Source organism: Myiozetetes cayanensis, unplaced genomic scaffold, assembly GCF_022539395.1.
Source record: "Myiozetetes cayanensis isolate MyiCay16 unplaced genomic scaffold, myiCay2020 scf5-8, whole genome shotgun sequence".
In the NCBI taxonomy this organism is placed as follows: domain Eukaryota; kingdom Metazoa; phylum Chordata; class Aves; order Passeriformes; family Tyrannidae; genus Myiozetetes; species Myiozetetes cayanensis.
The window spans coordinates 25,267,474-25,283,384 of NW_026087742.1; the positions used below are offsets into that span (position 1 = coordinate 25,267,474).

The 15,911-nt window shown below is 36.6% G+C and overlaps 1 protein-coding gene across 12 annotated transcripts in view; it reads left to right on the forward strand.

Annotated features, from left to right (window-relative positions):
* STXBP5L (syntaxin binding protein 5L) overlaps nucleotides 1-15,911 on the forward strand; it is a 181,218-nt gene that overhangs the window by 114,717 nt on the left and 50,590 nt on the right. For all 12 annotated transcript variants that reach the window (XM_050333882.1, XM_050333883.1, XM_050333880.1 and 9 more), the window contains exons 15-18: nucleotides 782-999; nucleotides 4,881-5,053; nucleotides 11,301-11,426; nucleotides 15,467-15,618. In XM_050333882.1, coding sequence (XP_050189839.1) covers nucleotides 782-999; nucleotides 4,881-5,053; nucleotides 11,301-11,426; nucleotides 15,467-15,618 — 669 coding nt within the window. The remainder of the gene's footprint in view (nucleotides 1-781; nucleotides 1,000-4,880; nucleotides 5,054-11,300; nucleotides 11,427-15,466; nucleotides 15,619-15,911) is intronic.

Consider the following 15,911-nt stretch of genomic DNA (forward strand, 5'->3'; position numbering starts at 1 on the left):
AGGCTGAGCTACCACAGTTACACAAATGTGTGGAACAGCTTTGCCCTTATGGATATACATGCCTGGTACTGGGTGCTGGGCCTGACTGACTGACTTTTTCTGACCTTATGCAGTTATTAATTAATGCCACTGACAGATAAATGGAAAATTAATAAAAACAAGGAGGAATGTCAATAAAACATAATGGGGTTAATTATTGTACCTCCAGAATTCACTGCAGTGGAGTTCTAATCTCGACAAAGGCTTCTGTAAATTCGGATTTTTTTATACAGGTATAAATACAGATATACTTATAAGTCACGAAATTCAAAATATTTTTGAAATCCTGTTAGTTCAGAAAGGCTTTCTGATGACCAGGCCACTGGAATGATTTCCTGATATTTTTTCTTGAGTTTCCATACATTCTAGCGAGATAATAACATCAGACAAATAGAATCTTAGTCTCACATCTCACTGGGAAAATATCAACGTTATCAGAACCTCTCTATGACACTGAATATTAGGCTAATCATGGACAGTGTGGTTAAAATATACCTTTGACATCTTGTCCCAGGAAGTACTAAGAAGTATTTCACAGACAAATACCCTTTAGTGAAGTATTAAAATCATGTCCTACCAGTACTGTGTATCAGAATAATGTCTGTATTGTGTAATAGGCATCTTCTTCTCTTAGGCTTTCCTAAGATTCCTTGTTATTCCACAACTAAGAAAGTGGGAATTGAGGAATTTTATAACTGATGTGCTTCATGTTAGTATTTTTATATGTTTTAATATATTCCAGTTACTCTACAGATGTTGTACAAATTAAAAACATCAAAGGTCTTTGAAAAACAGAAAGTGGGAGAAGGAAAAGCAACAGCTGAGATTGTGGAAGAAGATCCTTTTGCTGTTCAGATGATGTACTGGTGTCCTGAAAGCCGAATTTTCTGTGTGGCAGGAGTTTCTGCGTATGTGATTGTTTACAGGTTCAGCAAACATGAAGTAAATACTGAAATTGCAGTAAGTACTTCAGAATTTCACTCTAAGAGAACATAATTTCTAAATCAAATTGCCTTGCTTTATCTGTGCTTGAATAAAAACATCAAGCTGTATAAATATAGGCTTAGAGACATTCCATTTTAAACCTTTTCAGTGAAATCTTGATCCTACTGAAGTTACTGACAAAAATCTGAGGTTTTGGAAGGCAACTCACCACCTTTTTTGTTGCTTTAATAGTAACATACAGTACAGATTTCAGACATACTTTGCCTTTAAGACTCTGTTTTGTTTACCTGCTCGAAAATTACTGGCTTCTGTATGTTTTTATCAGGTAATGTTCATTGTGTACATGCCTAATGCTCTTTTTAAGTCAAGTATTTCATCTCCTTAATTTGTGTTCATAGTCTTTGTACTATAAGGAGACCGAAAATTATCTATAGGTTTAACAATATAGAAGTGTTGGGTTTTTTTCTGGCTTACGCTGACTTTGTTTCCCTAAAAATGGAAACCATATCAAATGCCAGATTATTTATGGCTAAGCACTTGATGTTTTCATAAGCATTGTGTTGCTTTGTCCAGTTAAAATACTCCACTTTCTGTCTTCATATTTAAGCAGTCACCTTGTTTCAGATAGAATCCTACAGACTATTTTCCTTTAACAGCACTGCAGTCAAATTATACTTATCATTGTTGAACGGTGATTCTGACTTTAGTTTAAACCTTGCCTTTTTGCACAGGAGCCACAGCCATTTCTAACAATGTGACTGAACAGTATTTATAATGTAAAACATTCTTTCTTAAGTGTAAGAAGTTTAATAGGAGACAGATTTTAAGGCAAAGCCAAGGTAAACATGACTGCCTTCTCCTTCAGGCTTGCTGTTCTCTGGTGCTGAACAGTTTGCAACTCCAGACACTCTCTGGACAGAAAGTATTTCTTTGCGTCTGCCAGCTCTCAACAAAACCATATTTTCCCTTATATTTTCCACGTTCCCTGATTCTTTTCCTTTTCACACTATTTTAATGTACTTTAGAAAGTTCCAGTGTGGCAAAAAAACTGTGTCATTTTTGGCCTGTAGCCATGTGCCATCTGGTAAGGAAATTCATTACCTATGGCGGTTCTGTTGTTTTCCACTATTTTTTTCCCCCGGAGGCAAATATTAAGCTAGCTGAACGTATCATTTCAGGAAAGTTTTGAAACTAATGAACAGTAATTTCATGTTACTGACCAGCCCATGTATAATGCTGCTAAAATGACTACATTTTAGTATTCTTACAAGGTTCCACAGCAAGTGCAAACCTTATCTTTCATTATCTATAATTTAATCTCTTTGTTTCCCTCTCCTTTGCTTTTCTGGCTGAATTGCATCATTACTAGTATTTTCTAAAGTGCTATAATATGTGCAATTTAACAGTTTCTCAGATTTCATCTCTGTAATTAATAAGCATTTATGTAAAGAATTGTTCTCTGAACATTAAATTATGCCATCTTGGTGGTATAGTCACTGAGTTTCCCTGGGTTTTGTGCATCCCTGAAATGGGCCTTCTCTGCATTTTTGCTGCATGCGTTCAAATCTTCACTCTTAAATGATGGGGAGTTTTTTAAATCAAAAATATGGAATTCTTTGCTGGAATGTGTACCTGACTTTAGGCTGTCTGGCTTTGTCTATCTTGAGACTGAGCTGGTCAGTCTCAGGATTTCTTTGCTGCCTGAGGTACAAAGCACTAAGTGTCTTCCCTTCTTTAGCAGCCAGTCTGAACTTACCTTGAGTTCAGTCTACAAATCCAAGCATTTTAAGCCCCCCACAGTAGTTTAACTGGCTCATGTCAGGATTGTAATGTTATTGCTGTGGTAAGTGGAAAGCGTGGAGGGTCATAGGCTGTGCCTGGGATTTCCCCAGTAGAAGAATTATTTGCATCATTTCATATCAGATTCTTCAGGCAAGTATTATCCATGAGACAAATTCTGCTTCATATCCAAACTCAGAGTCATTGTCATGCAGTTGTATAAAAAACATTTGCTGCTGTTTTGTTTGTTTTCTCATCTGAATCTACTCCATCCTGTCTCAAAAGCATCTATTAATTAAATATAATCACTTTCTCAGTGATCAGTCTTTCCTCAGTAAAGCTCCTCTTCAAAGCTCTTGAGAAGAACCATAGGAAAAAAATTTACATTCATTTGAATGTGGAAAGCAGAATCAGTTAATCTAGTGATGGAATCATCCAAAAATATCTTTACTGTGTGCCAAAATAACTTAGTACAACACCTCTGTAACCCCTCTAAGATCAGTCAAAGCAGGGACAAAAATGTAAGAAAAATTCACAATCATGTTATTAGCCTAAATTTTTCCTTCTCTCTGCAAATGCATGATAGCTACAACTTAAAAAAATTAATTTTAGTAGAGAAAGGAATACACACACACAAAAAAATCCAAAGAAGAATGATGCAATTCTAATTTGGCAAGCAGAAGAACATAGTCTTCAAGAGTTACCCCACCCCAATCTTCCATAAAGATTAAACAGCATTATAAATTGTTTCAGTCAGCAGCAATTACTTCCAGATTAGATTTTCCTGAACTCAATATTTCACTCATTAGTCTTTGAAGGCAAATGTTGACTATAGGTTTCTTTAGCTGATTCAGACAAAAAAACATCCATGGATTTTGCAAGGAGAAAACAAAGGTGAAATTTTGAGAAAGGACTCTTTCTCTTCTGTTTGAACAGAATAACTTCTTTCTGAAATCTTATATGTTTTAATACAATGGTTGAGAAACAGGTACTGACCTTTAGCTCCTGATTCTCATAAAACTTAGATATTTTGTTAATCTTCATTCTGGTACAGACGGTGTCCCAGTGGAAGATCATTAAACTGGAGTTTGCAGTGTCTACATCTGCAATTGTTTCTGTGCATTTCAAGGTACCAGCACGGAAATTACTGTTCAGCTAGTAATCCCAAGACCATGTCTCCTTGAGGGCTGTACTTTGGTTTTTATTCTTTTCAAAACGGGGATCTCCTTGGACAATTGATGAGGTAGAAAGAATTACTTGATATTTACTGTGATTCCCTGAGATTATTACTTACATAGATTTTTAACTCCCTGTCCAGTTTCCCCTGTGTTTTGCAGTAACTCTTCAGTTAAAGTTTCCTGAATTAGTGGAAAGAATTGCAGAGTGGTTTGGCCTGGTTGATCTCTTTTCCCTTTCTAGAGAGGCCAGAAAGAAAGCAAAAGGTACCTGGTTTGAACTTTGCTTTCGAGAATCCACCAAACTCAGGTCCATTCTAAGGAACATGGAACGATCTGTGCTGTTACCTCTGATGTCCTGACCCCCACCTATGGACAAACAAAATTCATTTATCAGTTCTATTCACACTGTCAGGCTTCTCCATCGTGGCTAAAACCTGTCTGGTAGAGACTCTGTTGTACTGGTAATGAGGAGGCAGAGCTAATGATCATTCTTTTATTGAATTTCTTAAGAAAAAGTAACAAACAATAGGCAGAAAATTTTCAGGACACTTATCCTGAATGATGCCTTCTTATACTGAAATATTATTTTTTGGGGGGTGAGGGATGAGCTTCTCTTTTCATAATAACTTCTGGACACTGATATTCTTGCCTTTCACTTACTGTGTAAAAGGCTGAAATCAAAGTCAGCAGAATATACCCATGGAAGGATATACCTGTGTATTTCTCCACCAGCACAGGGTAGGTGAATAGTTCCTATCTGATGTTGCTGCTAGGCTGTGTAAATAAGAAATAACGGTATTCTTTGCCTACAAATGATAATGATAAATGTAGTGGGGTATTTAAAAAAAAAAGGCTTACTGATATTTATTTGGAAGTAACAGAACTTTCAGCAGTTTTCTTTCTTTATCAAATTATAACTTAGCTTTTTATTTGTTTAAGTCATTAGAGGTACGACTTCAGTACGAAGTAGAAGATATCATTACTCCTGAACCAGAAACCAATGCTCCATTTCCAGATGCCTCCTCCCAGCTTTCTTCTTTAAAGAGCCTTTCGGGCAGTACCAACACTGTAGGATGTGAAGGAACAATGAAGGATAGTATCCCATGTCTTAGGTAAGTCTATGCCGTTGCTGAAAGGTTTATCTGTCTAAAAAACGTTCTGTTAATCAAACCAGCAGCTATCAAGAAAAAGAGGTTAATTGTATATATGTGACACAAAATGAGAAAAAACCAAAAATATGGAACAAACAAAATAACTAAGGCAAAATAATCAACAAGGGAATTTAAAAGGATAGAAGTAATTATAGAGAAGATAAAGTGTCAGTAAAGGTTTGACTGTAATTTTCAAGTGTGGTCTAGGAGTATATCTTCAAGAAATTTCTGAGAAACCTTTTTTTTACGCTCACAAAGAGACTTCTGTAAAGTAGATACGTGCAAAGCTTTCCCCCTTTGATTAATTAGTATAACACTAAATTTTTTCTTTGTGAAATAAGTAGAATGAAGTAGATGGTGTGTAAGGAAACTGTGTTCATACTCATGAAACAATCTTTAAAATATACAATTATGAAACAGTTGCACTGTGTGGAAGTATTTGTTTAATCTTTAGAAAGAAATTGTTTTTTGCTAGAGTACCCATTGTCACTGTTTGGAGTAGATTAATATGTTCTTATTAATAAGGCAGATAAATTGTGGGTTTGAATAGTTTAAAACAAGAATCCTGTACAAAACTCCATAAACTGTAATTTTCCAGCAATTATAGTGCATTGCTGATAACAATTACTCTCATTTGAGTGAATTCATTATTATTTTGGTCTAATTATTATTAAATATTTTAAATGCCTCAATTATTTAAAAAGCTGTTTAATAGAACATTTCCTGACTTTGCAGTTACTTTGGGCTGCTGGGCTTCTGAAAACAGCATTAGCATTTAAAAGCAATATTGTGATATTTTTCTTGTAAAATTAATAGTATTTTTTGGCATCCTGTTCATTTGTCCACCTCATTCAGTCAGGCAGTTGAACTTCAGACCTCAGTTTAATCATTAATTTGCACTATGAAAATCAATAGACGAGGCAGAGATAAGTTATTTAAAAAATCCAAATGTGAAATCCATTTATGACTTTGAAATCAGGAAGAATGCAATCAATCGTTTCACTGGCTCAGATTTTCCCTTAAGGGATTCTTATTTGATTTTGTCTGGGAAGGAGAGGAATTGTTAATCTTGGAGGCAGAAAAGCTGTAATGACCCCATAGAGGTTCTGCTTGTTAGTTTTTAGAAGTTTCCTTAATTCCATATAATCTCATGTTAAGCTGCCCAACTGATTTTTGTCTCATTTTACGCGAAGTAAATGTAAACTTATTTTGACTGAGAAGTGATTTTTCAAAGTCAAAGTAATTGTACCATGAGAACTGCTGGCATACTCCCTCCTACATTTTGATAAAAGTATACTTACATATGCTCTTATACTTTTCGATAGGGAAAGACATATAAATACCTCAGACTTTTCACCCAAACCCTAACCAGGTCCACAGGCATTGTCTGTCAAGAAACTAACAATCTAAGAAGAATTATGATGATCAAATGAAAGTAGTGCTGGAAACAGAAAAAATGGTAAAGATCTGGGTGATGTTGTTGACTTTATATGCAGGTCAGTCAGGTGGGCAGCAGTACAGAATCTAAGATAAAGTGGTAATAACATAAACCTGCAGCCAGCTGGACATGGAGGGTGAGTGCACAGCTTGAACTATATGGATAATACACATAAAATTTTATATACAGAGTAGCTTTTAATCTTGGTTCCATTATGTTTATTTTCGTATCTGCTTCTCAACCTCTTTACAGCAAATGGATGACATTCCATACTTCTAGTCAGAAGTCAGAATGGCTGAAAGTGTTTGTGTCTGGGATAAGATACTAGGAAAAAGGTGATTGAAGGGACCAAAGTAATGAAAAATTGGCACTTTTCTGAAATCAAAAGTAAATGTTACTGAGAGAGACAGGCAGCAGTATGGAATAAATATTGTTCTCACTTCTTTTAGAAGATTTTACAGTGGAATATGCAGCTGTAATAACCTAAGAAACCCATGGATTTGAAATTATGCAGATAAATACTTTTGATGTAAATGCTGTTATCAAAAAGCTATATCCAGAATGTCAGTCTTTGTTCCCAGACTTCTAGGATCATCCCAAAATTAGGTCAATCAAAGGTTTTGACAGTAGCTTCAAGTAACTCCAAAGTCATAAGGAAATGGGAATATCTTGTGAAGAAAACTAAAACCCAAAACTTTGCAACAACCAAATTCAGAGTAGCATAACAAGAACATGTCAAGGAAATATCTACACTCCTTCTGTGCATACTCCTGCAGTGCTTTTAGGCTTATAGTATAAACAACCAGAAAAAAGCAATCCAAATCAAAGCGAAGGAAAACTAAATATCAGCATTACTGTTCAGGCAAGATGGTTAGGGAAATAGCTCAAAGATCCTTAAAGAGGAAGGTGTCACAGGAATGTGGGAATGACAAACTTAACTATGAAACTTGAAATTATTTTGCTCCAGTATTATGGTCTTTCACCACCTACAGCTTATTCTGTGCTTAGGAAAATCCCTGTGAAATAACATCCATCTTACCAAACTAGATCCTTAAATTTACAGTGAAAAATATAGAGAGAAGTGTGTTTGCTTTTTTTCCTCAGGTAACAACAGTCTGAAAGAAATTTCGGAGGTGCTTGAAGTTCTCTAATTTTTTCAGTATGCTGTTAAAAACACACTGGAAAAGTAATACCACATTAAAAACATGGTTTAGACGATCAGAATTAATTCTGCAGACATTGTCAGTCTCATGGTATTTTTTTAGAAGGAAAGAATAAATGCATTTCTTTGATACTTGTAACTCACCACAGCACTATGCTTGACTCTATGTTCCCCCACATCATCAGTTATCCATTAGAAAATATGAATGTAAAGCTCAACTGAAAGGGCATTAAACTAAGTCTTGGTTCTTGGATCTCATTTATTGTTTTATAATTTTTGTAACATTTTTAAGGGCAGGAGCTGAAAACTGGAAATGGAGTGCAAGATGGAAAGACCACTGCTGGTCTGCCTCTTAAAGGCTCACCCACAGACATTAGCAGTTGAAGGGCTCCATCGCAAAGATACTCTGAAGGACTGTTTGTGTAAAATATTCAGCTTCTGATTGCTGTGAAGTTTGTTTGAAAATAGTACATCTTTATTGTTTACAACTCTTGTTTATAGTTTCAGTTTTTCCTGGTCTCAAAAGATCCCTCTCCCTTAGCAGCTTCAGTTCACAGATGTTCATCCCTTTGTTCTCTCCAGGAATAGTCCTGGGTAATCCAGGGTTTCATTAGGGTTATAGATAACATCACTTTAAAAAGGCTTATGGATATGTATCATAAGAACAAAGAAAAGGGCAAAGCCTTAGTGCCAGCAGAACAGGTAAGGAAGTGCAAAACTTTTGAGGGGAGGTTTGCTGTCAATAGAAAACAACAACACAAAGCTATTGCCAACTGTAGTGGGTTAAGCACTTGCTGAACTGTACTGTCACATCTTTCCTGCAACAAGATCTGAGCCAAGTGGCTGATTGCTGCTCCAGACAGATTGATATGTACGGTCTGAACGGTACAACAGGCAAAAGAAATGGAGTAGTGTGCCAAGCCACTGTTAAGGAAATGCATTTAGAAAGATAGATGAGGAATGACTTTCTTACTAAGTAATAAAGAAGGGAAAGTTTTGGCAAGATTTGTGGATCCTCTGCAATAGAAATATTTGCAGTACAGCATAAACTGTATCACTGAAATGGTTAAACAAGTCAAGAGAGGGTATAAATGTGCAGGTACTCAGGTGCTGGCTGAGAGGGTTGCAGGGCAGCCTCTGTGAGGTGCAGCTGGGGCTTCCATGTCCTGGTCACAGACAATTCCAATCAATTCCAACAGAGCCACTGTAGGGCACAGCTGAACCCCTCAGCCAAGAAGGTGGACCCTTTGGAAAAACAAATTTAAGAAAGGAAAAAAATTACGGACAGCACCTGTGCGAGAGAGGAACAAGAAAAAAGCATGAGAAACAGTCCTGCTGACACCAAACTGAGAGAAGGAAGAGCAGGAGGAGTTGCTCTAGGCAGCAGAGCAGAGATTCCCCTTATTCTGTAGGGGAGACTGTGGTGGTGCAGGTTGTTCCCCTGCAGCCCATGGAGAGCCCACGTTGGAAAAGGCTCCTGGCAGGAGCTGCAACTGATGGAGGAGCCCACTCAGGAGCAGGTTTTCTGGCACAAAGTGTGGCCCTTGAGGGGCCCATGCTGGAGCAGTCTGTTTTTGAAGGACTGCACTCCACACTGGAACAGGGGAAAAGCATGAGGAAGAAATGGCAGATATGGAGTGTTATGAGCTGACCACAAACACCATTCCCCTCCTCTGCTGTGCTGCTTGCGGTGGGGAAAGAGGGAGAGGAGTCAGAAGTGAAACTGAGCCTGAAGAGAAGGGTAGGGAGAGGATGGTTTTAATTTTGTCATTTCAAAGAATTTTTCACTCTCCTACTCTATTTTTAAGCTACCCCGACGTCGTTAATTCAATAAATACCTGCTGTTTATGGGCTCAAAATTCTGCCTTTAAGCAGTCCTTTTTTTACCTGCCTTTTTTTAGGCATCATTAATTGGCAATAAATTAAATTAATTTTCCCCAGGTTGAATCTTCTTTGCCTCTGATGGTAACTGGTGAGTGATCTCCCTGTCCTCTCTCAACCCATGAGCTTTTTTCCTAGTTTCTTCCCCTGTCCTGTTGAGGAATGGGAATGAGAGAGCATCTGGGTGGGTGTGTGGCTGCCAGATGAGGTTAACTCACAACTGAGATACGATGGCCTTATTAAGAAAATAGTCCTTATGCTTTAAGAAATTTTCCAAAAAGTATCTTCAGGTGCTCCTACTGCTAACACTAGTCTGGTGATTTTATCTCTGTGTCATAAGGTATGTCCATACTCTTTATCAAACCATGAAACTGTGAGTAGTCCCCTGTTTTTCATAACTTCTGTCAGAATTAGAGCACTATTTGGTTTGTACATTACCCTTTGTGCTACTGGAGTTATCTTGCTGAGAACTTCTGCCCTGATGTCATTCAGTGGTTATGCTTTACTTCATTTTACTTCAGTTTTCTCCATCTCTCTTCAATTTACCAAGATTGCCAGTAGCCCTATTTGCCACCAAGGTCTCCATCCCAACAGATGCCATCAGGGTAGCTATGAAGAACCTGATAGCCCTGGTTATAGAGTGAGAAATTTGAATATCCTTTCTTGAAAGAAGTACTTAGTTATTTGCTTCTGAATAGAAATCAGTTGTGTTTATTTTCCAGTCTGACTCATGATCTTTTCAGGTGTTTGGGCCAGGGCTGCTTGGAAAGCTTGGTGAGTCACGTCAGTTGCATTCAGGAGGTAGCCTGCATCATCAGTGTCATCCAAGATCTCTTCTCCAAGATCTAGTACACAGGATAGAGAAGCAATTAAAGCAGAAAGAAATATTATGTGCCAAAAAGTGCAGTTCTTCAGAATGTGTTGTCCGTGTCTATATTAATTAGCTACTCTCCCTCCTCTCCTGTTTCTTAGTCTTCTTTGGAGTACTGTTTCTCACAGGGATAGTGGATTATATTTGATAGACTGCCCTATTATGACTGTATGCAAAGGGGTGCAGTATAAGCAGCCTCACCATTTATAGCTACAGTAAAAATGCACTGAATAATGGGCTTTTCTTATAAATTACTACGTACAGTGTGAATGTACTAATGACTAACGTGAATTCTCAAAGTATTGCTATTATTGCATAGTATCTTCTTTCAGTGTATCACCACATTAAGTTCTACCAGTCAAAAACAAACATAAAGCAGTCATACAGAGGTGTTCAGCTCTTACACTTCCCCTTAATGCCTTAGTATGTACACCTTAACAACCTGCTTTACAAGTCACTGAACTTGGCACAGCACAGTAGGAACAGGTGTTAATAATTTTATCAGATTTTTATGTAGGAAGCATTCATTGGGTGTTTATGCTCCTAAAAATAAAACAGGACTTGTTTGCACTAAATGGACAAATAGAATTGTCAAGTTCATAAGTTTTGAACGTGTTATGGTGAGGACCACTACAGAAAGGTGTATGTTCTCCTCTTCTCTTGCCTCCTTAAATTTTTCTGTCGTGCTTTTTTTCAGAATAAAAAAGTTCCAAAAATACAGACATGTCCTTTTTCAAAGTTTCCGAAGGAAGTATTTTAGGTTTTCCATTCTGGTTGATTGGATGAGAAGCAGTTGTTATTCATGGCCCAGTGCGTGTTTGTTTGTTTGTTCTTATTTTGTACCTCCTCTTCTTAGTGTTAAGACTCGACCTGTGCGAATGCCTCCTGGATACCAGGCAGATCTTGTTATTCAGTTGGTGTGGGTGGATGGTGAGCCTCCACAACAGATTACCAGTCTTGCTGTAAACTCTGCTTATGGACTGTAAGTAACTCAAATTTAAGTTTGAATTCATTTATTGTTTTTTAAGGTCAAAATAAAATACTCAAAAGATGCTGTAACTCAGATTTTTGTGGAAAATTATTTGAACTCTCATAAATGTTGTAATATGAGATGTTAAACTGCCATTCCTGCTGATATTTTTACTACTGCTATTGAAAAGTCTGAATCTTTTCACATTATTCTGTCCATCCTTTCAAATAAAATCTAATTGCCCTTCAAATCTGTAATTTTTAAAGTTATTTGAAAGGTTCACCAAGATGAAATGCATTTCACAGAAAATGGTGATGTGATTAACTGCTAAGTGCCATTTATCATGACATCATATCTCAGTTGGAAATTGTCTTCTGAGAACAGCATTTTCATGTCCATGCTAATGTCTGTTCGCACAAGAACCAGTGACTTGAAATTCAAAACTGAATAAGGGACATTCAAATGCTAACTCCTGTATGGCAATGCAAAGGAGACCATGTTCAATTTATTTGGAAATATTTAATGTTTTCTCTTACTGAGAGTCACCCAGATACATTAAATACAGGTTTTCCCTGTAGAAGGTGTTACTCCATTAAAACTTCAGGCTGTAATGGGTGTTAGGTGCTGACTGCTACTGATTATCAGTAAGTCACTGGACTCTCTTCAGAGACCTTGGAAGTTTAATGAAGAGCTTTTACATTTGTGCAAAAAAATTGTCTTTTGGGGGCTGTTTTTTCGAGTCTTTGGCCTGAATTTCTAGACAGTTTCCTATTCATGAGCTCTAGAAGTTTCTTCTTCTTTACCATACCTAGATGCATTTGTCACTTGTGCAAATTGTTAGGTTTTGCCTAATTTGCTCCCTTGCAGGTCTCAGACCTCAAGGCAGCATCTGAATAGTCACACTGTTCTCTCACTTGTAAACTACTCTGACAGGTTGCAGTTGTCACAATACTCACAGTGGTTTCCTAAACCACTGATTTGATTCTATCAAATGCTTTAAATTGTTCACTAGGAGCAGTAAAAGTTTACAGGACAACCTCCTTTAAAACACCATGTGCTATGTAGATGAGTGTTTCAGAAATAAATATATGTATCAGTAAAAGAGCCTAATCAATACCCTAAATTTAATTTTCCTCCCAAAGCTACCCAAGAATGTCTTTTTCTTTAAATTTTCCTCTGCAAACTGTCTTCCCTCTCCCTTTCTCTTATCTCTTAATTTTTATCTTGGGCCTGTGACAGGTTACAATCCTTCCTTTCATCAGGATTTTTGTTTACTACTTTAATTTTCACCTGTTATTCAGCCTCACAGCGTGGAAAACTTATGCTACTTAACCATGAAGCCTGAGAATACATAATTTTTGCCACTCAGTTGTAAGGTTATTTGAGTCATCTTTTGCCTTATTTTTTTTTCCTATAGGGTTTTACTACCATCATAGTTTTTCCTAATAGGTTTAAGTAGTATGAAAGCATAGAATGGTTAGTATGTTCTGGAGAGTCTACTTTCAGTATTTTTTTTAATTACTATGATTTCTGTAACTGTTGTGTTACTGCAACCATGAAACAGGACTAAAGTGAGGTGTTAAAAGAACTTTATCCCCAGCAAAAACAAAAGATTCAGACACTCTGAAATTTTTTTTAATGTATTTGGTTTACTTTTAACAGTACCAAGCTACAAATTAAAAATACTAACACCTGTTTTATTTATGTTGAAATGAATCATCACAAACTTCTTCATGATATGAAAGTAGAAAAGAATATTTTACAAAATACTCCAATTACAGCTGAAGGACTAGGTTAACCTTGAAGAACAAGGTTATATGCAAAAAATAGAATTTTAAAGTAGATTCTGTTGGACTGAAAGCAGTCCCTGAAAATTTATTACAGGCTCATGTGGTGACAGTTTTCAGCTACTCTATATATTAATTGTCAAGAAACGTCTGATGAGTATTTTATGACATTTTTGTGAAAGATACCCACAGAATAGAAAATTGCCTAGCAACTAATTCTATTCATTCCTCAAAACTGAGAAATTCATTTTTTATTTGATTTCATAAAGACTTGGATGTTAGTAATGTCTGTCTAGATTTTCTTACTATTCCTCAGAAGTGTTATAATATTAATGAGCAATTTCTGATTTTTTCTGGTAAAGTAATTTTTTTTGTTATAAGAAATATTATATCCTTGCTTGTGTGTGGATTTGAGAAGTTTAGGAAAAAAAAAAAAAACAGACTAGGAAGCTGATGATTTGTTTTGTTAAATTGCTAACCAGACTGTGAATGATCACTAGCTCTTCTTGTGAGTCATGTTTTCCAAAACTAATAGATCTCAGGTTAATAATTTTCAAAGTGCAAATGGCTATTCTTTTTCCCTCTAAAGTATTAATGGATGAGATTGGCACTTGTCATTTTTGTTTCTTTATTTTTCTTCTCCGCCTGGAGTACAGGGACTTAGGAACACATAGAATCATTAGGGTTGGAATGGACCTTTAAAGTTCATCTAGATCAATGCCCTACAGTGAGCAGGGACACCTTCAATTAGATCAGGTTGCTCAGAGCCCTGTCCATTGTGACCTTGAATGTTTCCAAGGATGGGGCATCCGCCACCTCTCTGGAAAACCTGTTCAAGTGTTTCACCACCCTCATTGTAAAAAACTTCTTCTTTCTACCTAATCTAAATCGACTCTCTTAGTTTAGAAACGTTAACCCCATTCATGAGCCCACTTCTCTAGCTTTTCCAGGTTTTTTGGATGGCACTTGTCCCTCAGGCACATCTCAGCTTGGTGTTGTCTACAAACTTGCTGAAGGTGTACTCAATCCCTCTGTCTTTGTCACTGATGAAGGCATTAAACTGTCCTGGTCCCCACATGGGCCCCCGAGGGATCACTTCAATGGGGGAAAAAAGTTGATGTGGAAAAATCAGAGTATACATTCACAGTATTTCCATAGATGCCGTACTGAAGTCAGTGTAAAGACAAGGGTAGTAAATGTGGTGAAGTAACAACCAGCAGAATTTGAGCCACTATTGTAGATGGTGCCTTAATTTGATAGTTTGGCAATTAGGAGAAAATCACTTCATTTTACTTTACATATTACTTTTCTATTTGCTTTTTTGTAATGGAAGCAGCGTAAGAAAAGGTAGAAGAGAGGAAAATGTTCTAGCTACCCTGCTTCCCATTCCTCCATCTCATTACTTCTCCCTTGCCTTGTTGTTTTTCCACACAGAAATTCCTATCAGATATTTGGAGCTATATTAAGAGTCAGGTGGAGTTGAGTGCACATCTTACTTTTAGTGTGAATTAAGTGCTTGAATATTTTGCAGGGCTTTGAACTGACCACTTTCGTCACTTTGTACATAAAATGACAGAACTTGATAAGAAATGATTCTTATTATGATTGAGCATGGTTTGAGTTTTTGAGTTTCCTTGTGGCTGTACCTGCAGTCCTTTCTGACTGGAATTTAAAATTGCAGTCTGATACAAAAGGAGAGAGATCTTGTCCATGAATCAAACCACCATCAAAATACCATTTGTAAAAGCATTTCAGAGAGGTAGAGACTGTTTTAACAGGAATCTGTGCTGTAGCTAAGCTGACAGATTTGAAAGAAAATTTTACTTTCAGATTTGGGTACCTCAATAATACAGCTTAATGTCATTCATTTGTCATTTATATTTAGCTTAAAATAATTATGTTTGCCTGTATTTATATTTATGTCCTATTTATATTTGTATTTTATATAAATGCATAATCACTTTTCAAGGTGTATGTCCACATTTGTAGGCTTAATTTATATCATTATTACTAGAAGTATATTGTTTAGTGAAGCAACGTTTAGACATTACTGCAATGTGTTTGGCACAGGAAATGTTTCAGAAAATGTTTCAGAAAAACATTTTTATAAATTCAGGATTTCAAATCTATAAAACACAAAATGTAAGCTTTGAGTAATTTCTGCAGAAAAAGTTTGTTCAGAAATCATAATAATAAATAATTATTCTTTGCACAACTTAATTACACATTACTAATACCTTTGAGGAACCTTTTTTTTTTTCTCAGAGTGGCATTTGGGAACTGCAATGGTTTGGCTGTCGTGGACTTTATGCAGAAGACAGTACTGCTGAGCATGGGAACCCTTGACCTCTATGGATCAAGTGATCCATACCAGCGTCAACCCCGTTCACCTCGCAAAAGCAGGCAGTTTGCTGCAGGTAGGAAATCAATCAGTGTGGTTATGAGCCTGATATGTTCCTTGGTGTTTTTTTTGCCTGTGGCTTTTTATAGTGCTTTTGAAATGCATGACTATTTGCCAGCCAATGGAGTTTCTATAACTTGACAAAAGAAACCTGATGTGCTTTAGGTACAGGCACTTTCTCAGAAACAAAATGTTTTATGAAGATTTTTCTCTTGGGATGGAGGTCAGCAAGTAATTCCCTTAGCTGAGTCTGTACAAAATCATAATGAGCAGAGCAATAAATTGTTTCTCTGGCAGTCACTTGAAGTG